This window comes from Prenolepis imparis, unplaced genomic scaffold (genome assembly GCF_030444845.1).
Source record: "Prenolepis imparis isolate NDT839.2.m4 unplaced genomic scaffold, iyPreImpa1.0 SCAF_8, whole genome shotgun sequence".
Classification (NCBI taxonomy): domain Eukaryota; kingdom Metazoa; phylum Arthropoda; class Insecta; order Hymenoptera; family Formicidae; genus Prenolepis; species Prenolepis imparis.
Window position 1 is genome coordinate 14,767,293 of NW_028141166.1, and position 27,029 is coordinate 14,794,321.

At 33.9% G+C, this 27,029-nt stretch overlaps 1 protein-coding gene across 3 annotated transcripts in view; it reads right to left on the minus strand.

Moving 5' to 3' along the window:
- Window positions 1-27,029, minus strand: part of LOC145939764 (rho GTPase-activating protein 20) — a 224,973-nt gene that overhangs the window by 23,883 nt on the left and 174,061 nt on the right. Inside the window, exon 1 of one of the 3 annotated variants that reach the window (XM_083044348.1) lies at window positions 23,435-23,616. The exons of the other annotated variants lie outside the window; for them this stretch is intronic. Within the exon in view, the coding sequence (XP_082900474.1) occupies window positions 23,435-23,494 (60 nt within the window). The 5' untranslated portion in view covers window positions 23,495-23,616. Of the gene's footprint in view, window positions 1-23,434; window positions 23,617-27,029 lie in introns of those variants that run through there. 3 annotated transcript variants of the gene reach the window in all.

Consider the following 27,029-nt stretch of genomic DNA (forward strand, 5'->3'; position numbering starts at 1 on the left):
CGGACCCTGTGCGACGCATACTTATTTTATGTTTATCGTATTAAAAAATTTGTACGCTGGTGTCTGTTTGGTACCAAATGATTCTGTAATCAATGTACTATTAAAATGTATAATCGATGAATTTTTGGCTCGTCTTTAAATATTAGAAAACGATACTTTTTTACCGCTGACCCCATGCGACGCAACCTTAATTTATGTATATCAAGTTAAAAAATTTGTACGCTGGTGTATGTTTGGTACCAAATGATTCTGTAATTAATGTACTATTAAAATGTATAATCGATGAATTTTTGGCTCGTCTTTAAATATTAGAAAACGATACTTTTTTACCGCTGACCCCATGCGACGCAACCTTAATTTATGTATATCAAGTTAAAAAATTTGTACGCTGGTGTCTGTTTGGTACCAAAAGATTCTGTAATCAATGTACTATTAAAATGTATAATCGATGAATTTTTGGCTCGTCTTAAAATATTAGAAATCGATACTTTTTTGACGCGGACCCTGTGCGACGCATCCTTATTTTATGTTTATCGTATTAAAAAATTTGTACGCTGGTGTCTGTTTGGTACCAAAAGATTCTGTAATCAATGTACTATTAAAATGTATTATCGATGAAATTTTGGCTCGTCTTTAAATATTAGAAATCGATACTTTTTTGACGCGGACCCTGTGCGACGCATCCTTATTTTTTGTTTATCGTATTAAAAAATTTGTACGCTGGTGTCTGTTTGGTACCAAAAGATTCTGTAATCAATGTACTATTAAAATGTATAATCGAAGAAATTTTGGCTCGTCTTTATATATTAGAAATCGATACTTTTTTACCGCTGACCCTATGCGACGCAACATTATTTTAAGTATATCAAGTTAAAAAATTTGTACGCTGGTGTCTGTTTGGTACCAAAAGATTCTATAATCAATGTACTATTAAAATGTATAATCGATGAATTTTTGGCTCGTCTTAAAATATTAGAAATTGATACTTTTTTACCGCTGACCCTATGCGACGCAACATTATTTTATGTTTATCGTATTAAAAAATTTGTACGCTGGTGTCTGCATGGTACCAAAAGATTCTGTAATCAATGTACTATTAAAATGTATAATCGATGAATTTTTGGCTCGTCTTTAAAAATTAGAAATCGATACTTTTTTACCGCTGATCCCATGCGACGCATCCTTAATTTATGTATAGCAAATGAAAAAGTTTGTACGCAGTTGTCTGCTTGGTACCAAATGATTCTGTAATAAATGTACTATTAAAATGTATAATCGATGAATTTTTGGCTCGTCTTAAAATATTAGAAATTGATACTTTTTTACCGCTGACCCTATGCGACGCAACATTATTTTATGTTTATCGTATTAAAAAATTTGTACGCTGGTGTCTGCATGGTACCAAACGATTCTGTAATCAATGTACTATTAAAATGTATAATCGATGAATTTTTGGCTCGTCTTAAAATATTAGAAATTGATACTTGTTTGACGCGGACCCTGTGCGACGCATCCTTAATTTATGTTTATCGTATTAAAAAATTTGTACGCTGGTGTCTGTTTGGTACCAAAAGATTCTGTACTCAATGTACAATTAAAATGTATAATCGATGAATTTTTGGCTCGTCTTAAAATATTAGAAATCGATACTTTTTTGACGCGGACCCTGTGCGACGCATCCTTATTTTTTGTTTATCGTATTAACAAATTTGTACGCTGGTGTCTGTTTGGTACCAAAAGATTCTGTAATCAATGTACTATTAAAATGTATAATCGATGAAATTTTGGCTCGTCTTTATATATTAGAAATCGATACTTTTTTACCGCTGACCCTATGCGACGCAACATTATTTTAAGTATATCAAGTTAAAAAATTTGTACGCTGGTGTCTGTTTGGTACCAAATGATTCTGTAATCAATGTACTATTAAAATGTATAATCGATGAATTTTTGGCTCGTCTTTAAATATTAGAAATCGATACTTTTTTACCGCTGATCCCATGCGACGCATCCTTAATTTATGTATAGCAAATGAAAAAGTTTGTACGCAGTTGTCTGCTTGGTACCAAATGATTCTGTAATAAATGTACTATTAAAATGTATAATCGATGAATTTTTGGCTCGTCTTTAAATATTAGAAATCGATACTTTTTTACCGCTGATCCCATGCGACGCATCCTTAATTTATGTATAGCAAATGAAAAAGTTTGTACGCAGTTGTCTGCTTGGTACCAAATGATTCTGTAATAAATGTACTATTAAAATGTATAATCGATGAATTTTTGGCTCGTCTTAAAATATTGGAAATCGATACTTTTTACCGCGGACCCTGTGCGACGCATACTTATTTTATGTTTATCGTATTAAAAAATTTGTACGCTGGTGTCTGTTTGGTACCAAATGATTCTGTAATCAATGTACTATTAAAATGTATAATCGATGAATTTTTGGCTCGTCTTAAAATATTAGAAATCGATACTTTTTTGACGCGGACCCTGTGCGACGCATCCTTATTTTTTGTTTATCGTATTAAAAAATTTGTACGCTGGTGTCTGTTTGGTACCAAAAGATTCTGTAATCAATGTACTATTAAAATGTATAATCGATGAAATTTTGGCTCGTCTTTATATATTAGAAATCGATACTTTTTTACCACTGACCCTATGCGACGCAACATTATTTTAAGTATATCAAGTTAAAAAATTTGTACGCTGGTGTCTGTTTGGTACCAAAAGATTCTGTAATCAATGTACTATTAAAATGTATAATCGATGAATTTTTGGCTCGTCTTAAAATATTAGAAATTGATACTTTTTTACCGCTGACCCTGTGCGACGCATACTTATTTTATGTTTATCGTATTAAAAAATTTGTACGCTGGTGTCTGCATGGTACCAAAAGATTCTGTAATCAATGTACTATTAAAGTGTATACTCGATGAATTTTTGGCTCGTCTTAAAATATTAGAAATCGATACTTTTTTGACGCGGACCCTGTGCGACGCATACTTATTTTATGTTTATCGTATTAAAAAATTTGTACGCTGGTGTCTGTTTGGTACCAAATGATTCTGTAATCAATGTACTATTAAAATGTATAATCGATGAATTTTTGGCTCGTCTTTAAATATTAGAAATCGATACTTTTTTACCGCTGATCCCATGCGACGCATCCTTAATTTATGTATAGCAAATGAAAAAGTTTGTACGCAGTTGTCTGCTTGGTACCAAATGATTCTGTAATAAATGTACTATTAAAATGTATAATCGATGAATTTTTGGCTCGTCTTAAAATATTAGAAATTGATACTTTTTTACCGCTGACCCTATGCGACGCAACATTATTTTATGTTTATCGTATTAAAAAATTTGTACGCTGGTGTCTGCATGGTACCAAAAGATTCTGTAATCAATGTACTATTAAAATGTATAATCGATGAAATTTTGGCTCGTCTTAAAATATTGGAAATCGATACTTTTTACCGCTGACCCTATGCGACGCAACATTATTTTATGTATATCAAGTTAAAAAATTTGTACGCTGGTGTCTGTTTGGTACCAAAAGATTCTGTAATCAATGTACTATTAAAATGTATAATCGATGAATTTTTGGCTCGTCTTAAAATATTAGAAATTGATACTTTTTTGACGCGGACCCTGTGCGACGCATCCTTAATTTATGTTTATCGTATTAAAAAATTTGTACGCTGGTGTCTGCATGGTACCAAAAGATTCTGTAATCAATGTACTATTAAAATGTATAATCGATGAATTTTTGGCTCGTCTTTAAAAATTAGAAATCGATACTTTTTTACCGCTGATCCCATGCGACGCATCCTTAATTTATGTATAGCAAATGAAAAAGTTTGTACGCAGTTGTCTGCTTGGTACCAAATGATTCTGTAATAAATGTACTATTAAAATGTATAATCGATGAATTTTTGGCTCGTCTTAAAATATTAGAAATTGATACTTTTTTACCGCTGACCCTATGCGACGCAACATTATTTTATGTTTATCGTATTAAAAAATTTGTACGCTGGTGTCTGCATGGTACCAAACGATTCTGTAATCAATGTACTATTAAAATGTATAATCGATGAATTTTTGGCTCGTCTTAAAATATTAGAAATCGATACTTTTTTGACGCGGACCCTGTGCGACGCATCCTTATTTTATGTTTATCGTATTAAAAAATTTGTACGCTGGTGTCTGCATGGTACCAAAAGATTCTGTAATCAATGTACTATTAAAATGTATAATCGATGAAATTTTGGCTCGTCTTAAAATATTGGAAATCGATACTTTTTACCGCTGACCCTATGCGACGCAACATTATTTTATGTATATCAAGTTAAAAAATTTGTACGCTGGTGTCTGTTTGGTACCAAAAGATTCTGTAATCAATGTACTATTAAAATGTATAATCGATGAATTTTTGGCTCGTCTTAAAATATTAGAAATTGATACTTGTTTGACGCGGACCCTGTGCGACGCATCCTTAATTTATGTTTATCGTATTAAAAAATTTGTACGCTGGTGTCTGTTTGGTACCAAAAGATTCTGTACTCAATGTACAATTAAAATGTATAATCGATGAATTTTTGGCTCGTCTTAAAATATTAGAAATCGATACTTTTTTGACGCGGATCCTGTGCGACGCATCCTTATTTTTTGTTTATCGTATTAACAAATTTGTACGCTGGTGTCTGTTTGGTACCAAAAGATTCTGTAATCAATGTACTATTAAAATGTATAATCGATGAAATTTTGGCTCGTCTTTATATATTAGAAATCGATACTTTTTTACCGCTGACCCTATGCGACGCAACATTATTTTAAGTATATCAAGTTAAAAAATTTGTACGCTGGTGTCTGTTTGGTACCAAATGATTCTGTAATCAATGTACTATTAAAATGTATAATCGATGAATTTTTGGCTCGTCTTTAAATATTAGAAATCGATACTTTTTTACCGCTGATCCCATGCGACGCATCCTTAATTTATGTATAGCAAATGAAAAAGTTTGTACGCAGTTGTCTGCTTGGTACCAAATGATTCTGTAATAAATGTACTATTAAAATGTATAATCGATGAATTTTTGGCTCGTCTTTAAATATTAGAAATCGATACTTTTTTACCGCTGATCCCATGCGACGCATCCTTAATTTATGTATAGCAAATGAAAAAGTTTGTACGCAGTTGTCTGCTTGGTACCAAATGATTCTGTAATAAATGTACTATTAAAATGTATAATCGATGAATTTTTGGCTCGTCTTAAAATATTGGAAATCGATACTTTTTACCGCGGACCCTGTGCGACGCATACTTATTTTATGTTTATCGTATTAAAAAATTTGTACGCTGGTGTCTGTTTGGTACCAAATGATTCTGTAATCAATGTACTATTAAAATGTATAATCGATGAATTTTTGGCTCGTCTTAAAATATTAGAAATCGATACTTTTTTGACGCGGACCCTGTGCGACGCATCCTTATTTTTTGTTTATCGTATTAAAAAATTTGTACGCTGGTGTCTGTTTGGTACCAAAAGATTCTGTAATCAATGTACTATTAAAATGTATAATCGATGAAATTTTGGCTCGTCTTTATATATTAGAAATCGATACTTTTTTACCACTGACCCTATGCGACGCAACATTATTTTAAGTATATCAAGTTAAAAAATTTGTACGCTGGTGTCTGTTTGGTACCAAAAGATTCTGTAATCAATGTACTATTAAAATGTATAATCGATGAATTTTTGGCTCGTCTTAAAATATTAGAAATTGATACTTTTTTACCGCTGACCCTGTGCGACGCATACTTATTTTATGTTTATCGTATTAAAAAATTTGTACGCTGGTGTCTGCATGGTACCAAAAGATTCTGTAATCAATGTACTATTAAAGTGTATACTCGATGAATTTTTGGCTCGTCTTAAAATATTAGAAATCGATACTTTTTTGACGCGGACCCTGTGCGACGCATACTTATTTTATGTTTATCGTATTAAAAAATTTGTACGCTGGTGTCTGTTTGGTACCAAATGATTCTGTAATCAATGTACTATTAAAATGTATAATCGATGAATTTTTGGCTCGTCTTTAAATATTAGAAATCGATACTTTTTTACCGCTGATCCCATGCGACGCATCCTTAATTTATGTATAGCAAATGAAAAAGTTTGTACGCAGTTGTCTGCTTGGTACCAAATGATTCTGTAATAAATGTACTATTAAAATGTATAATCGATGAATTTTTGGCTCGTCTTAAAATATTAGAAATTGATACTTTTTTACCGCTGACCCTATGCGACGCAACATTATTTTATGTTTATCGTATTAAAAAATTTGTACGCTGGTGTCTGCATGGTACCAAAAGATTCTGTAATCAATGTACTATTAAAATGTATAATCGATGAAATTTTGGCTCGTCTTAAAATATTGGAAATCGATACTTTTTACCGCTGACCCTATGCGACGCAACATTATTTTATGTATATCAAGTTAAAAAATTTGTACGCTGGTGTCTGTTTGGTACCAAAAGATTCTGTAATCAATGTACTATTAAAATGTATAATCGATGAATTTTTGGCTCGTCTTAAAATATTAGAAATTGATACTTTTTTGACGCGGACCCTGTGCGACGCATCCTTAATTTATGTTTATCGTATTAAAAAATTTGTACGCTGGTGTCTGTTTGGTACCAAAAGATTCTGTACTCAATGTACTATTAAAATGTATAATCGATGAATTTTTGGCTCGTCTTAAAATATTAGAAATCGATACTTTTTTGACGCGGACCCTGTGCGACGCATCCTTATTTTTTGTTTATCGTATTAACAAATTTGTACGCTGGTGTCTGTTTGGTACCAAAAGATTCTGTAATCAATGTACTATTAAAATGTATAATCGATGAAATTTTGGCTCGTCTTTATATATTAGAAATCGATACTTTTTTACCGCTGACCCTATGCGACGCAACATTATTTTAAGTATATCAAGTTAAAAAATTTGTACGCTGGTGTCTGTTTGGTACCAAATGATTCTGTAATCAATGTACTATTAAAATGTATAATCGATGAATTTTTGGCTCGTCTTTAAATATTAGAAATCGATACTTTTTTACCGCTGATCCCATGCGACGCATCCTTAATTTATGTATAGCAAATGAAAAAGTTTGTACGCAGTTGTCTGCTTGGTACCAAATGATTCTGTAATAAATGTACTATTAAAATGTATAATCGATGAATTTTTGGCTCGTCTTTAAATATTAGAAATCGATACTTTTTTACCGCTGATCCCATGCGACGCATCCTTAATTTATGTATAGCAAATGAAAAAGTTTGTACGCAGTTGTCTGCTTGGTACCAAATGATTCTGTAATAAATGTACTATTAAAATGTATAATCGATGAATTTTTGGCTCGTCTTAAAATATTGGAAATCGATACTTTTTACCGCGGACCCTGTGCGACGCATACTTATTTTATGTTTATCGTATTAAAAAATTTGTACGCTGGTGTCTGTTTGGTACCAAATGATTCTGTAATCAATGTACTATTAAAATGTATAATCGATGAATTTTTGGCTCGTCTTTAAATATTAGAAAACGATACTTTTTTACCGCTGACCCCATGCGACGCAACCTTAATTTATGTATATCAAGTTAAAAAATTTGTACGCTGGTGTATGTTTGGTACCAAATGATTCTGTAATTAATGTACTATTAAAATGTATAATCGATGAATTTTTGGCTCGTCTTTAAATATTAGAAAACGATACTTTTTTACCGCTGACCCCATGCGACGCAACCTTAATTTATGTATATCAAGTTAAAAAATTTGTACGCTGGTGTCTGTTTGGTACCAAAAGATTCTGTAATCAATGTACTATTAAAATGTATAATCGATGAATTTTTGGCTCGTCTTAAAATATTAGAAATCGATACTTTTTTGACGCGGACCCTGTGCGACGCATCCTTATTTTATGTTTATCGTATTAAAAAATTTGTACGCTGGTGTCTGTTTGGTACCAAAAGATTCTGTAATCAATGTACTATTAAAATGTATTATCGATGAAATTTTGGCTCGTCTTTAAATATTAGAAATCGATACTTTTTTGACGCGGACCCTGTGCGACGCATCCTTATTTTTTGTTTATCGTATTAAAAAATTTGTACGCTGGTGTCTGTTTGGTACCAAAAGATTCTGTAATCAATGTACTATTAAAATGTATAATCGATGAAATTTTGGCTCGTCTTTATATATTAGAAATCGATACTTTTTTACCGCTGACCCTATGCGACGCAACATTATTTTAAGTATATCAAGTTAAAAAATTTGTACGCTGGTGTCTGTTTGGTACCAAAAGATTCTATAATCAATGTACTATTAAAATGTATAATCGATGAATTTTTGGCTCGTCTTAAAATATTAGAAATTGATACTTTTTTACCGCTGACCCTATGCGACGCAACATTATTTTATGTTTATCGTATTAAAAAATTTGTACGCTGGTGTCTGCATGGTACCAAAAGATTCTGTAATCAATGTACTATTAAAATGTATAATCGATGAATTTTTGGCTCGTCTTTAAAAATTAGAAATCGATACTTTTTTACCGCTGATCCCATGCGACGCATCCTTAATTTATGTATAGCAAATGAAAAAGTTTGTACGCAGTTGTCTGCTTGGTACCAAATGATTCTGTAATAAATGTACTATTAAAATGTATAATCGATGAATTTTTGGCTCGTCTTAAAATATTAGAAATTGATACTTTTTTACCGCTGACCCTATGCGACGCAACATTATTTTATGTTTATCGTATTAAAAAATTTGTACGCTGGTGTCTGCATGGTACCAAACGATTCTGTAATCAATGTACTATTAAAATGTATAATCGATGAATTTTTGGCTCGTCTTAAAATATTAGAAATCGATACTTTTTTGACGCGGACCCTGTGCGACGCATCCTTATTTTATGTTTATCGTATTAAAAAATTTGTACGCTGGTGTCTGCATGGTACCAAAAGATTCTGTAATCAATGTACTATTAAAATGTATAATCGATGAAATTTTGGCTCGTCTTAAAATATTGGAAATCGATACTTTTTACCGCTGACCCTATGCGACGCAACATTATTTTATGTATATCAAGTTAAAAAATTTGTACGCTGGTGTCTGTTTGGTACCAAAAGATTCTGTAATCAATGTACTATTAAAATGTATAATCGATGAATTTTTGGCTCGTCTTAAAATATTAGAAATTGATACTTTTTTGACGCGGACCCTGTGCGACGCATCCTTAATTTATGTTTATCGTTTTAAAAAATTTGTACGCTGGTGTCTGTTTGGTACCAAAAGATTCTGTAATCAATGTACTATTAAAATGTATTATCGATGAAATTTTGGCTCGTCTTTAAATATTAGAAATCGATACTTTTTTGACGCGGACCCTGTGCGACGCATCCTTATTTTTTGTTTATCGTATTAAAAAATTTGTACGCTGGTGTCTGTTTGGTACCAAAAGATTCTGTAATCAATGTACTATTAAAATGTATAATCGATGAAATTTTGGCTCGTCTTTATATATTAGAAATCGATACTTTTTTACCGCTGACCCTATGCGACGCAACATTATTTTAAGTATATCAAGTTAAAAAATTTGTACGCTGGTGTCTGTTTGGTACCAAAAGATTCTGTAATCAATGTACTATTAAAATGTATAATCGATGAATTTTTGGCTCGTCTTAAAATATTGGAAATCGATACTTTTTACCGCGGACCCTGTGCGACGCATACTTATTTTATGTTTATCGTATTAAAAAATTTGTACGCTGGTGTCTGTTTGGTACCAAAAGATTCTGTAATCAATGTACTATTAAAATGTATAATCGATGAATTTTTGGCTCGTCTTTAAATATTAGAAAACGATACTTTTTTACCGCTGAACCCATGCGAAAGTAGCTAATTTCTATGAAAAAATATTAATAAATACTTTCGTCTATAAAATCATATCTCGACGTTATGATTATCTCTATTCACAAAAGATTCTTATAGATAATTCTATTTTGTTCGCACTTCTGTTTTAGATTTAAATACTGAATTTTTATGTATTGCATAATTAATTAATATATATTTTTCTATGCCTTGATTGCAATACATGCCTGAGAATATGTCAATTAATTATGCAATGCATAAATATTTATTATTTATATCTTTAACAGAGAATTTAAAAAAATAGAATTTTCTACAAGAATCTTTCGATCAAAATATCTGCATTTCTATTAGATTCGTGCGTCTGTACATACACACACATCCCTCGCGCTGCACGTTTCGCGCGAAACTGACCGCAAGACTCTGTGCAGCGGTATCGCCAAACACAGCCTATACGTCTACCACGCTGCGCGCCTCGCGCGAGACTGACGATCAGTCTCGCAATCACATCGAGAATCAGTCTCGCGCGAGATGCGCAGCGTGGAGGATGTGTAGGGTGTCGGGTGCGCTTGGCGATACCGCTGCTCAGAGTCTTGCGGTCAGTCTCGCGCGAGACTGCAATGTGTTGGATGTGTGTGTACAGACGCATGAATCTGATAGAAGCATAGATATTTTGTTCGAAAGATTCTTGTATATAATTCTATTTTTTTGGTTTTCTGTTAAAGATTTAAGTAATGAATATTTATGCATTGCATAATTAATTCACATATTTTTATGCATGCATTGCAATCAATACATAAAGAAGTATATATTAATTAATTATGCAATGCATAAAAATTCAGTATTTAAATCTAAAACAAGTGCGAACAAAAAAAAATAGAATTTTCTGTAAGACTGTTTTGATAATCGAGATAATCACAACGTCGAGACTAATTACGATTTTATGGACGAGAAGATTTATTAATATTTTTTTATAGAAATTAGCTACTTTAAACTCGGTTATTATTTTTGACAGTTACCAGCTGATTTCTGTCAAAAAGTATTAATCGAGGATAAAGTATTATCAACATTACTACTTTAATTTTTATAACGTATTATTACTCTGAAATTTAATTAGCAAATGAATGCTTTAGTAATATTTTTTGACAGAAATCAGCTGATTTAAGCGCCAATTTGTTAATTAAGTTTTTAAATAATATATTTTAAAAATTAAAATAATAATTTGTTTAAAATAATATGTTATGGTATTTTAAACTCGATTAATATTTTTTGACAGTTATCAGTTGATTCTGTCAAAAAAATATTATTATTTTAATAATTATTTTTTAAAATATGAAATCAAAGAATGGCGCGCGCTTGTGTTGTTCTAGTCATGTCTAAATTTTAGCTATGATAGTTAATATTTTTTAGCTATAGAATTCTCCGTTAAACTAATAGTTAAAAAATATTAGTTACCATAGCTAAAATTTAGACATGATAACTAAATTTCAGGTTGCAATATAGGGACAGCTAAAATTTAGCTATGATAGCTAATTTTTTTCCATGTTTAGTTATAAATTATTAAAAAAATAAAATATAATTTTTGTTGACTTTTACGAGTCTCGTGGCATGTATGTATACGTTTCATTCGTAGTCAATCAGCATCGCGAACGAAGAGAGAAGAACGCGGTATGCGCAATAGCGAAACAGATTACGAAACGGACATTCACAGTATTCCGCGATCGATGATAATTCCACGTCTTGTCGTCTGCCCACATTCGCTTTTCGCCGTCTTCGCGTATCATTAGAAAAATTCCCTCCCTTCACGAATCCTATACGGAGCTTCCTTGATGAGGCTGAATGCCGATCGGCTATCGTTTCATCCCGCTGCTTATTGCCCGGAATTATCTCCGTAAATTGCCACGATTCGGCGTAATTGTACGCGCCGTAGGAGGGATATATCTCTCTTTTTATTTAGATTAGCGAACTTTCCTTTTTCGTGCCGTTGATGTCAATACGCGACGACAGCTGCGATGGCATTATCGGCAAACATGACAGTGATAAATTGGCTTTCTTTGCGCGATCATTGACAGTCGAAACGACTTCTCGTGCTCGTTGCCGAAAGGCGGAAGGCTTCATTATGCTAGAAGAAAGTAGCGTAAAGATAATAGCCGTGCCTTTGCAATTTTCGCGTCATTGTGACAGTTGTTATATAGGTAATATAATGCCGTGAGATTATTATCGATTCGAAATGCAAATAATCCATCTTGCTCTTGAAAGACAATTACTTGCTATATACAGGCTGCCCTTTTCCCTTCGCTGAAATTTTTATGAAAGATTTTTTGGGGAAGATAGAAGTAGATTTTTTCTGGCGGAAAATGACAGTTGATTAAAAAAAGTAAACAGGAAATTATTAATATTGAAAATTAAATGATTCTCGATTATATATTAAGATCTGTATAATAAAAAGATAATAAAATGCAATTTTATGTTAATTTACGCAAAGCATTTGTTAGAATATTTTTTAAAAATAATTTTGTCTGCACTTGTGTTATGTCGTTTCTATTTCTATCACTCGATACACGATATTTGAGAAATCCTCGAAGGATATGTGCATCGTGCGATACGATGGAAATATTCGAAGTAGCGGCTTTTTAGTGTCGAGCCTTGGCTTAGATTCCAGACTTGTCGCGTGCACAAACTTGTGTTCAGTGACGTAGAACGAAAAAGAGACTTGGACTCTACACGATCTCCTTAGTTCATAATATATTCCGATGACGAGATTCGCATACCTGCGCTAACTTGTATGACGGACACGAATAATTTCGCATTCGCGTGTTTAATGAGATACATGGAAATACCTTTACAATATTTTAGATAAAATTTCATAAATAAGAGTTTCTTATATGCATATAAACGATATCGCAAAATTGAACACTCCTATTGCAGATTTTTAATCTTTTTTTGAACATCCAGTTTGATCTAAACAATATAATTTACATTTTATATGTATTATAATTTATTATCATTTATTTTTCACGATTAGTTTTCTTTAATTATTGCCAATTTAATATAAACCTAAAGAACTCATGATACTTCAATGATGAAGTAAAAAGATATTCTTTAATTAACGTTCTATATTGAGACGTTTCTATTGGAACAATCTATATTGTTGTTTGTAAACATTGGATAAACAATTTTCAGAATTTCTATACTTAAACTTCGTGCCTTACGCGAGTATCGTGCAAAGAAAAAGCTGAACAAAATTAATGTTAAGTTCTATATTCGTTCGCTCGATTGCATACGTACAAATAGCACGTACGAATTATAATTCCAACTTATTCAGGTTATTCAAGCAAGCATTGTGAAATCGTTCTCTCTAAATCGCGCGAGGCAACGTTGCAGACAGGTATCTGCAAAGAGATTCGTCTCCGTAATCGGAATTCCGTCATCTAGGTGAGCGGAATTGCGATTTCTCGATCGTATACCTCTGTTGAGAATTGCTAAGAAACGCCGCTAAATATCAGAGATAGATGCGTAAGACCGGTCAACCGCAAAAGGCGGTTAGGCCATTTGTTTCTTTCAATAGTTTCGGAATGCATTGAGGTTTCGACAGCCTGTGCAGTTGAGCGGTCATTACGGCTGCTCGATTATGTATACGATGCGTACAAAGAAGTGAAATCTGAATAAAAGAATATTCAACAATTTACCGTTAGCATTTTACGAGATTGTAAAAGCAGGATTTAATTTTAGCGATCTGCAAGTTATTCTCATTACATTTAAAGAATATATCGAAAAAAATGATTGAAAATGATAAGATCTATAAGACATTTAATATTCTTTCGAGAGGAAATAGATGACAAAATAAAATTAATGATTATATACGGAATAAATAAGTCTCTTTTCTGACATTCAATATTTTTTTAACAAGTGAAAAATTGAATTGTGAATTATATAATTATGCGAATCTTTTATATACATCTTTTATATATCAAATTTTTTTCTGACAATTTCTTTTAATGACATTAAAGTAGCTGCTAAAGTAGTTGCTAAAGATCATCTTTGTCGAGAGGATTAACGAGACGAGAGAAGGATATAGGAACGCGCGGAGAAGCCGAGAGGAATCAACGTCGATGAAAGGAAGGAATTTGGTGAATGGGAGTGCCGTGCGACTCGTTTTTCCACTACAATGGCGCACATATGCGGCAATCACGCATATACGAGAGAACGAGAATTCCTGAGATCGTGGCCGATAGGCCAATCACGTTTCCAAGGTAATCGAAGGAGATGCATGCCGCGAGGATGCGGCGTTGGCAACTTCGCGTGATTTCGAAATCATTCAACCACGAAGAATTTAGACTTTTTAGTTGAAAAAATATCTAAGAAGTTGTTGCATGTCTGTCCGTATATCAAATTAAATTTTTATCCATATACGTACATTCACATAACAATCTACACATATCTCTCTTTATACTCTTTATAATCTTTTATTTATAGTATTTTTATTTTATTATTTTATTTGTATTTTATTTTTGGATAGCTTGTATGTAGTATTTGATATAAATACAATTTAAATAATTTTTTTTAATTACCGATATATTGAATTTTTGCGAAAACGTATATTTATGCATTTTCTTTTTTCTATCGAGTATTAAAAAAAAAAATTATTTATGTCTTGGGACATCTTTAAATATTTTGCGCACATCGAGATAAATCATTCCCATCGATCGTTGTCTAAAATTGATTTAGAATGGAATTAAGCATGCATCGCAGCCTCGTCATCGTATGCGTTATTGGGCGGATACACGCGGAGCGGAGGCGACAAACTTCTCCGACGACAAAACGATATCGTCGAATGCATAATGAGACTTGATGTCATTGTCCGGAAAGGTACAAGCCTCCCCGATGGGAAGCCAAATATGCCACCCACGGATTTTGATCGCGCACGACAGTTTTTCTCCCTTTGGTGCGTCTTGCTACCTCTGAATTATCATTTTTGTCGAACAATATACATACGATACATAAGAAAAATAATACTTGCTATACGGCTTAAGAATATCCAACGATATTTGTGTCAGTAATCATCAAATTCTTTCGAAATAAATATATGCAATTCACAATGAAATAATATCTTTAAAAAAAATTTTTTTATAAATCCAAATCATATATTCATGGAATGATAGTGAAGCAATACCATAACCAAGTTTATATAAAATGTAAAAATTTTTTTAATATTCCATTTATGCAGAATTATTTCTTCGTTTGGTCACATTTTGACGATTGGCTCATAACAATCATCATTTTCGAAAGATACGTTCGTGAAAGACGAAACCGAGATATCACACATAAACAGTATCTTTAATCGCCCATATACAGTCGAATGCGTAGCTTCGACTTTTTACGACGACGCCCAAGTCTGACTCTTTCTTCCGAGGACCAAAGAATCTCGCAATTAGCACAATCCAGCGAAGAGAAAAATTCGAGACGGAGAAAAAAAGAGGCTTTGGTTCGTAACAAAATTCGAAGTTATCCGGCGCGGATTCGCGATATGGGGAACAAACGCGGGGAGAAGAGAAGAGTGGATGTCCTTGAAACATGGTAGTTAGCCACACCATCAGCGAGAACGAAACATTACCTATCTCATCGAAGGTGAGGATGCGTACATGCATTTCCATCGATCGCGAACACGAAAAGAAATCGCGGTTGAATCAAATTCTTCATATGCATAATATATTAATCTTTTCTATGTATGTTTTTTTCCAAAAATTAAAACAGAATTACAAAATCTTCAAAATTTCTTTTTCTAAAGTTTCAATCCAAACATATATTTAGGATCTTCAAAATGTCTCATTAAAGTTTCAAGAATTTTTATTTCCGAGACGTTCAACATTTTTCGACACTACACAGAGAGAATTTTCTCTTAGAATTTACCCTGAAAATCATGATAATCGTGGGACAATATGATATGGAAAGAATTTAAAAAATATGATTGATTAATTTTACTTTTAGTAAATTTTATTATACTCTTTTAGTAAAATTAATCAAACATATTTTATATTTTATTGTGATAAATACTAATCAGAGAAATTCTCATAAAATTCTTTCCATACCATGTTGTCTCACGATTACCATGATTTTCAGGGTAAATTCCAAGAGAAAATTCTCTCTGTATACGAATCTATGAAATTTTCGATTTTATTTTTCTGCAAGTTATAAAATTAAATCGATTTTAAATATAGTTGAAGGGTATAGAAGTGTACGAAGAAAAAAAGAAAAATGAAAAGTAATTCAAAGGTCCCTCGGTACACCCACGGGCGAGGACACGCAATTACGGCGCAACATACGATTTAATTCGTCGTCGTTTTGCTCGGGATTGTTCGCGCGTGCAGGACCAAGTGGCCGAAAACTGGTTAGCGCGTCGGCCGGAGATGCTTTCGAGTCGAGGGGACCGGAATGCTGGAACTGGACCATGAACATTTAAAGGCTGCATACATCGGCGCGCCGAAAACACTTTATGCAAATCTTTTATGCGAGCGAACTGCGCCCGATATTGCGCTATATCGCGGCGATCATATTTCGGCCAAAATATCGCCGACCGTGCCACTTCAATTCTATGTTTATACTACTTGCGCGCAATTAAATGTCTCGCTTCGCGCGAGTCATCCCCTTTGTATTTCGCTCATAACTGCGCGATTGACGTTTAAAATATAAATTTCGCAACAAAATCTCTACTTTTTTTTGTAATGCCAATGAAATTTTAATACAGCATGAAGATTCTTTCGATAAATTTAATAAATTGTAATTTTTTCTTTCGACATATACAACTTTTCGATAAGTTTTCACGAAACGATGCGCCAGCTTCATGCCTCGTTACTTATTCGAATTTCTCTTTTGGTATCGGTTTGACACTTTGCAAAATTTTTTAGCCACTTACAAGTCGCGTATCCTGTGTAACATGTAACTATAAGGATAACCGAGGAAATTTACTCTCCCTCTTTTCCGCATCTTTCTTGTTCCTCGAGAGCAACAGAGCTCTCCTGATTCCTCAGCAAGGACTTTGAAGATCGCCAAGAGCCTTACCAGGAAACGCGTACGAGGATACCGAGAGAAGACAGCTCTTTTCCTTCTCTATCTTTTTGCTCTTGTCCCAGTGTTCTTCATACAAGCTTATCTCTCTCTATACTCTTATTTCTTCTTCTCTTCTTCCGTCTCGCGATTTTCTTCCCCTCCCTTCTTTGTCCTATCCCGCGTCTCCGGGAATGATTCCTCATTCGTCACGAACAGGTGCGGTTCTTGATATAAACGAAACGTGACTTCTTCGATTGCGGCTTTACGCGGAAATTAGCGTAGGCAAATAGAATCGCCGCGCTGCCGCCAGAGGAGTCGCGTGATACGCGATGCGCTTCTTAATCGCGTGCGTATCGAATCTAAGCGGCGAAATTACGACGGAGCGATAGCGTGTCGCCTCTCTCTCGAGGAGATGTGCCGCTCTCCCTTAGGCGCAAAATCATTCATCATTCTCGCTACCGCATGCGGAAACAATTTTCAGGATATGCAGGAAGGCACAACCATACATGTCCATACTTATTTCGTTCGCTCGCGCGAGGCTATTCTGTCTACCCCGATTATATATGTATGTGCAATAGCTTCCTCTCGGAAACACAATTATTCTATAAAATTTAATATCAAGTCGCGTACAATATCTTATGGTGAAAGCAATTCATGTTTTTTTTTTTAATTTACCTAAATCACAAAGTTCTTTACACAAATTCCTTCCCATTTTCCTTTATTATTTTGTTACTTATTAGCGCATATTTTTTCTTTGATTTATTCATTGAAAGTTTATTGATTTTCGCCATGCCTCGTTACACATCTACGAGCTTCATTTTCATTTGAGCCTGAATTGCCAATTATCACATTATATATTCCCGTAACAGTTCCGCTCGCAAACGCGCCGGTATATACTTAACGCAGCATTTCTTTCTCGCATGCTCATATTGACGAATAATACTCGAGCGAACCTTTATCGTGGATTATCGCGTTAAAGCGCGTTTTATGTGCACGACGACGCTGCCGGGTTTATATGTTCGCGCTCATAAACGCGCGATACAATCGCTGCTGAAAGCAACTGGCGCCTTTAACGAGCGTGCTTTTCACGTCCTTAAGAAGGGTCCTATGTAAAGCTTACGAAGGGTCGTGACAACGACCTTGCCGACGTCTGGCTACGCGGGACAGTCCTTAGTCATCGTTTAGGAATGCCGGTTGACGTATATTACGAATTTTCTATCATGTAAAAACAAATGAAAAAATTAATGCTCTTGCATTTTCAAACAATTTCCAAGTCATCGTTCTCTTAGAAAATTTTCTCTATTACATTTGCCATTGACATTTATTTCGTAATCGATTATTTTTTTTCTATAAGCACTTCATGGATACTACAGTATATAAAATCATCAGTTCTGACGAATGTCATATAATAAGTACGATGTAAATCACATGTCAAAGTCCGGCTTGAGAAATATATTTTTAATGGCATATGATGTATTTAATCTATTTTTATGCAGACTTTAATTATAAAGAATTAAATAAAAATTTTAATTTAAAACTCTAATCGCGCAATAAACGTATTCGAATGTCTCGGAAAAAATCACCGAGAGTTTTTTAAATCTATTCCAGATTGACTGATAGATTTCCGGAAGATAATCCAAAGATAGCCCGAGACTGGTATGGCTAGTAAACGATATGCTGAGGAGTATTGCGTTGCAGGTTAATGCACTACACAGTTTTCAAAATAACTTTACATATTATGACATACGCGGTTTTTGCCAACCTTCCCCCTTGTAGCCTGCACGGGATCCCCTCTATGTCATCCCTTCGCAGAATCGAGAATATTGTCGGACATTCGCAGACTGTCTTTTGACCAAGCGCCAAATCGCCCACTTTATATTTACGCACCGACATACGAGAATGCGCATAGGGCGATTCTATAAACGTAACATGCGCTCCTTAAATGCATCCGGTATAAATAAACGTCTCAAGATAAGAATCGGATGCACTTAGATCTGAGAATTCGGATGAAATTATAAATAGAAAGATTAAAAATATTGTTAAAGAATACTTTCAATGCTTTTGACAGTTTTCTATTCGAGTTATTCAATTATTTAATTATCCAGAATAATTAAATGGCGAAAGTGCAAAATCTTAAACACATATGAAACACTTACAAGAAAATTTACTTTAATATAAATTGTGTTATAACAATAAAAAGGATAAAAATAAGGATATGAATAAGGAATTCTTTTGTATTCTTTTCATATCGCTTTCTTAAAAATAGCAAATGTTTTATAAATATATATACACATATATATATATATATATATATATATATATATATATATATCTGTGTATATTTACTGCAATAAAAAAATGCATCAGCATCAATTAGCATTGAATTATTCCTATATTATTTATACATCGGTTACTGATATCTTGCGAACGCGAATTATAGAAATACCATGTAGAAGGGTTACGTGTCATAGGCGTAACCGATACGAGTCATTTGTCAGGATAGTATACAAATGCATTTCGCATTTCGCTTTTCGCTCGTGCCGCCGTCGTTCTTTGAAGTGCTTGACCAACTTCCGCGTCATAAACGTCATGCGAAGACTACCGACTAAATTTACTGCACATTCCGAAGAAAATTTCCACGTTGGGCGAGTTCGCGCACACGAGCTGCTACTACTTGACTTGAGGTACATCTAATAAACTCTTCTATAGCAAAGGATTCTCCGCAATCCTTTCTTAGTAATATACCATATGAAAAACAGAATGTCAAAAAGCAATATGAAAGACGCTTTAATCCGAGAGAAATTGTCGAGAGAATATTACAAGACACAAATTTTAGGATACCTTTATACGAATTTTAGTATTACATTATTTTTATTTTCTTTATTTTTTAAATATATTATTATTAATAGATTTAGTTATATTATTATAATTATTACATGTAACGCTCAAAATGTTATAATAATAACCGCAAATTTTTGCAATTAAAAAGACTAAATTAAATGAAGAGTAAGTTATATATAAATTAAAATTAATTGCTCACTTATCCACGTGGTTTATTTATTTTTATTTTAATTTGATGTAATAACAAAAATAATAAATTGACAAAATTTTAAATTGTTCACCTTATGACTGTTCCACCATCGCATAATGTCTCTTTGAACCTCTTCGTTTTGTCTTTGCTGTTTCTCTTCATGGCACTTACACAACATTCCTCGCAAAAACACGTTAATAATTATGATCGCACGCGTACTAATCGTCAGAATACAACGCGGTACTTTACATAGCATTCCCCATGTTAACCGCGCACTTTATTTCATATTCCGATGAAAACACACGAGGGAGAAGGAGAAAATCATGATTATGAAGCTACAATCTGCTCGGTATTGAAAAATCGCGTGATCGAATTCGCGCAATGCTATCTCTGTTAACGAATAATAATATCGCAGGTAATATTTTATGATAATAATGTTATTATCTCTCATTAAAATACAAATAAATATATATAAAAATTAAAATTAAAAATAGATATCCGCAGAATATTATTCACGAATATGTCGACTCGCGCGAGATTTCGATTTTTAAAAAATCACATAAAATACGCGTTTCAAGATTACATATCTCGACGATACAAGCACCGAATTTATGGCACGTGATACAAAGACCGCGATACTACCCGAATCAATGGCTAGTTAAGACACGAAAATGAATTGCACGTGAACTGATAATCTCTAATTGTTCGTTTGACATCTCTGATACTATACTACGACACAAGACGACTGCACATGTGTTTACAATAGCACGCTATATAGAAAGACCAGTGAAAAACGAAAGCCAAATACAGAATATGAATATCAATTTGTTGCCATCGCAAATTATTTGACGTATATATACACAAAATAAATACGGAATATTATAGTTTCTTGTGAAAATCAAAAGATATTATTACATGCTTTAATACAAAAATGAATGAAGTACATTTAAATCGGCGAAAAATACAAAACGCGATATAATAATTTGTATTTCGTTAAAAAAACAATTATATATATATTGGTATTAAAAATATCGTAATAAAATAATAAGTTGCAATTTCTATCTTCTGCCGTTTCGATTCCTTTTCGCTCGAAATATTTGCTTTAATAAATAATCGATGTTTTGATATGCGCTTATAAGTTATCGGGAGTTAATCGCGCGGAAATTAAAAATAAAATTACTGTAAAATGCGTGAGTTTATTATTCATTAGCAATAAACATAGCATTGTATGTATGTTGAATCGGCCGTGCGATTTTCCAGTGCGGAGCGAATCATAACTTCGTGATAATAACTAGATAATCGTGGTGTTCGCGTTCTCTCATTGCCATATAAAATAAAGTGCACGATTAACGTCAGGAATGCTATATAAAGTGTCGCGCGATCGTCGTATTCTAGTGATTAGCACGCGCGCAATCGTAATTAACTGTGTTTTCGCGAGTGAGTGCCATAAAGAGCAGCAACATGCAAATAAGAGAGGAGGTTTAAAGGAAACGACTGAAAATTTTATAATTTATAATTTTATTAATTTGTTATCGAATATTTATAAGAATATTTTTTAATTATTTTTATTATGTATTACTTACAATTTTCTCGATTACTCCAAGTAACAGTCCGGATAAACCAATCATATTTGAATTTAACAGCAAAGTCCGGATAAAGTTCTTTTTTTTTTTTAGTTTGACATAGACTCTCCGAGTGAGATGTGCCACGAAGACATCGAGCACGAAGTCACGCCAAAATAGAAGCGGGGCAAACGAAACGCGACGACGCCGACGAAGAAACAGAAGGAAATAAACGAAGAGTCGCATTAGTATAATATAACCGGTGCGAAGAAAGAAAGAAACAAGAACTTGTGGAGTGAAAGAAGTGCAAAATGAGAAAAACACTATCGTTATATCCGTTCGAGATGAACGAAAGAGCCTCCACGGTGAACGAAAACTAACTAAGCAGGTAAATAGGTTTACCGATCTATTTATGCCAGGGATGAGATAATTGTTGCTAAGGAAAAAGATTATCTTAAAAATTTGAATTTAACTTTCACTGTCAGAGATAGTAAACGATGAGATATCTGTATTTATCACTCACTTTAAAAATAGGAAATATGGAGCGGTCAAAATATTTTCGTGACTAAAAAGAAAATTATTTCCGCATGCATCTTATTTAAAAACAATTACGTGAAACAATTATTAAAATATATATTATTATTATTTAAAAACCAATCTATAACACAAATATAAAAAATAATTAAAAAATTATTAAATCTTCCAATTTAATATTAATATGTCTATTCAACACAAAACATAGACTTTCTAAGCGTTTGAATTTAATTATTTATTTATTTATAGGAGCAATCTGCCTATATAATGTAAGAAGCAAATTGCAAAAATTTCTCAATTTACTATTAACGTTTAATAATAACTGAAAATTTGTTACGATAGCATAGAGTATGTTGAATCAGCAAATTATTTTCTTTTTAATAAATTCACATAATACTATGATAAGATATATAGCTATAAATTGTTACGGAAATGTAAATTGATGTTCCATTGATGTGTTCCATGTGCACTAAACACTTTATCGTTTATAGAGAACATGATACACGTTATCCAGTAAGATTTTAAGATTAGCAACGCGATTCTTGGCTTCTCGAGAATTGAGGATATAGAAGCTCGAAAGATAGAGGTTCGCGGAATGAATGCAACGATGAGCTTGCGAGCCAGGAATTTTTAAAGTTCGATAAACGAGATAAAGTTTGATAAATGAGATGTCATGAGACGATAATGAAGAAGTTCACGGTGAAAAAGTCCAATCATATTAAAATATATATAATGATAAGGTGAATTACTATGAACACGCGATTCATGATCGCAAGGTGCAATATCGAACTTGATTTTCTTTCTAGCTTGCGAAATATTCGAAAATTTCTAATCAGAAAAATGATAAAAAGAAAAAGCATGCATTTAGACAAGAACAAGAACGAATTATCTCTAAACACAGAAATTCTTTCGTTTATTAGGCTTTACAGTAGACAATCATGAATTGTCCTCGACAGATTTTGGAAATCCTCTTAAAGACTGACTAGACATTACAATTTCATCTAACTGTAAAAAGCTTCGAATACCTTAGAATCGTAAAAATCTTTTAAATTAAATTATGTATATATACATATATGAAGCAAAAAATTCTCAAGTTTCTTCTCTGTAAAGAATACAATAATTTTTCAAATCTTATTATATTATGTATAAAAAGTCCACTATCCCCCATATATGAAAGGGAATCGATTCTCTCTAGACCATAAGATTGACTTGCAAAACGGGCAATAATCATAAAATAGTGACAGACTACGTTGACTACGATCGACATCGATCAAGCATCGCTTTCCTCGAAGTCGATGCGATGGCATGGAACACTCACCAGCTGCTCCAGCTCCAGCTTGCGCACATCGTAATATCCCTTGTAATACTTGAACCACATCTCTCACTGATCACTGCGCGCCTGGATGAGCATACGCATCGCGTATTACGTTCAAAAGGATGATAACCCTGGAGGGTTACTCTTTCTTTCTTTTTTCCCTTCCTCTCTCTCTCTCTCTCTCTCTCTGTCTCTCAAAGTCTTGCGAATAAATCGTTACTGTATAGCATCGAACGCGGTGGTACTTGGTACTCCGTTCCCCGGCGCTCTATGGAGAGCGAACTGCTAACTTCCGTGGCTTTCGCGATGCGATGAACGTCGCGCGTTACATCGCGGCCGATCCGATGAAAGAGTTCACTGTTCTGCTCGGCGATCCGCGTCCGTATCGAAGACGAAGATAAATATACGGAACGCGAGACGCGGATGGCGCGAGATGAACGGAGAGAAAGAAAGTGAAAGAGGAGAGGAGAGTGCGCTAGAGAGACAGGGAAGAGACCGGGCGTGTGGTACGATGCACTCGAGGACCTTTGAGAGACTGTACGCCTCGGCGCGACCAAGAGGCCAAGTATAGACGAGTATGCATGTCGTGTAGGTGCGCATTAATGTGTGCGCGTGCGAGTTTTCATGTCGTATATGTGAGTATGCGTGCGAGCTCACAGGCCACTAGACTTAATTAGCCATCTCATCGTCTAAGACCCACCTCCCTTCGTTTTTTCTTCCTAGCCACGTGCGATTTCGCGCCGCGGAGCGAGAACCGCCGGAGTTCTCTTTGTATATCGTGCGAGTCGAGAGTATCTTAAAAAAGCGCGATGAAACGCGCCAAAGAAACGACTTTCCAGACTTGTCACTTGGGAAATGGATCCCTTATGTGCATGCCTCTGCTTTACGAAGGATGCAATATGCGATGTGTGTGCGCTCATCGCGATATCTCTTAGGAAATATTCTGGAATTCCTGGGATAAAAGTATCATCTGTTTGAAACATATATGAAAACGTCACGTTGAATTTAAGAAATTGATTAAATTAATTTGCCAACATGTATTAATAATCTATAAAAAGTACACTGATAAATATGAAGACGAAACTTATTCGCTGATATAATCATCAATCTAGATAATTTCTTTATATTTTACGATGTTGCACTTGCACATTAAATAGCGATGCAATTGAAGATAAAAAGTGCTACATGAAAATGTAATAAATAATTCTGAAATAATGAAAATATAAAAGAATCAAATGTAAACGTACAAAAGAATATGAAATGATGCAAGTACATTAACGTTTCATAAGCCTAAGAAAAATTTAGTATGCATCGAATGACTTCATGGACACGCCAATAAAAATAGCACAGTCCTATTAGCACTATTAGCTTATCTATGTAAGCTAGATAGATAATCGAACTGTGTGTCGGTAAATACATACAGTGACGATGCTTTGTTAATCAACTTCTAGCGAGTGACACGAATGAACTTCAGCTATACAAGGCTATACGGAATCGTGTCGAGGTGAACGACATTCCAAGGCGATTTTACGAAACTGTGAGCTAAAAAATTTTTATGCACCGTGCTCATCGTAAAAACTGACAACGTTTCAGTCATGTCGCACCAAGATATATGATAGAGATAATCCTGTGGCATACAGGAGCAAGCGGTTCGGGAAGTTATATAATATGCATCGATGTTAATTTGCTATCCATATATAAGTATATATAACATCAAATGTAAATCTGATAATCTTATTCTTGAAAATATTACAGCTACATTATATGATGTATACATTACATATATGATAAAAAAGATAAATATTCATATTATTAAATAAATTTCGAATCATTCGCGCATATTCTAATTCTGTATATTTAATTTTTAAAATAGTCTCACATGTATGTATACGAACAAGTTTGATACGTCATTGACACGTGCTGATTTCATTGACACAAGTTTCTTGACAAAAAAAAATAACCTGGAATACATATTCGCATTGCTATTGTTATTGGTATAAACAAGGGCCTTTAATTTTTATCGGTGGAATTTTTTTCCACGAAGAGTTATATAAATAGCATGTTATAAACACTCTCGCGCGAATAAAAGTGCAACCCAATGCAACGAACGATAACCTTTGTCATTTCTTCGAGCAATATCGCTTTGCATGATTACTGAAGTATATATAAATAAAAAGAAATTCACTGATTTATTTCTGACTCACTTTTGTTGACTCACTATTAAAAATGAAATGTAGGAATTGTGGATGATGACGATCATAAAAAAGCAAGATATATATACAATTAAAGAATTTCTGCATTTTAAATAATAATATAAATAAGACACGATATGTGGAAAGCTTTCTATAATTTAAATAATTTAAATTAAATTACCAGAATATATTTATGGAACGAATTCTTTGGACAGAATTTTAAATGAGATATAAGACGCGCGTCGGGAGATACGCAAATAAATAAAACGAGAAGAATCTTGCTTCGCGGCCGTCATAAATGTGAAGTCAAGTTCATTGTCACGTACGAGTATGGAAGAGCCAGCTCCTCTCTCTCTCTCTCCTTCACGTCGCTTCTCGCTCAATCGGAATCAAATCGTCCGCATCCACCGACGATTCATTCATTTACCCCTCGTCTTGAAATTTATGAACGAATAGTCGCTACGCCATTAATCATCGCGCTCGCATTCGCGTTCGTTTATTCCAAAAAAGCCGCGCGCGTATTTCTACGGTCGTGCGTATTGATTTATGGGCCGTTCTCGTATCACTTTTAGAACTTGTTTGTCCTTTTCTACGCCGCGGTGTAGAGAGAGATTCCGCGATTGCATCCGTGCAATTATAGGACGCGGACTCGGTACGTTTCAGCACAGGCCGCATGAATATACTCGCGTTCCTCTCTCTTGACGCCCGAATCAATTTCAATGGTCCTCTTAATCGACCGTGTGGTCTCCGCATTCGCGAGGCACGCCCTCGTTAATCACTGCCGCTCTTAATTTAACAACGAGATCTATACGTGCTCGAAACATGTAAATTGATTTCTTCCATAAGGGCACGCTGGGAGAAGCGCAAGTATCAAGCTCGCGAGTGCAGAAACGATACCATCGACGAATCACGTTCTCCAATTTATTCCGAGAATCATTTTACGCTTAATATATTCAAAATCAACGATATGCATATTATTATCTCGTAATCCGCAAGTAGAGAAAAAAATTGATATATTTTAAAAATATTATTATACGTTACTCTGTCTTTATAGAGTATATCGTATTCTGTTATAATGATAATGTTAGAAAACTGGTCTCTGCTACAAGAATATTTTCATTTGAGTAAATACTATTTTATATGATCAATTATTGCACGAATATGCGCTCTGCTCGTCTAACACTTACAATTAATCTATGCGCGAATCGATTTAAAGTTAATTGCCTATTCGCGATGTAACTGCGCGCGATCGTCGCGCTCTCATTAATCAATAAATCTGGTTCTAAACGAAAAATCGGTAGATTCGTTTTATGTAAAAAAAAACGTGCTTATAATTAGACAAATACAGTTTCGTGTCTAACATCGCTCTCGTCGCGATCAGGCATTTTCTGATTTACGAGCAAGAC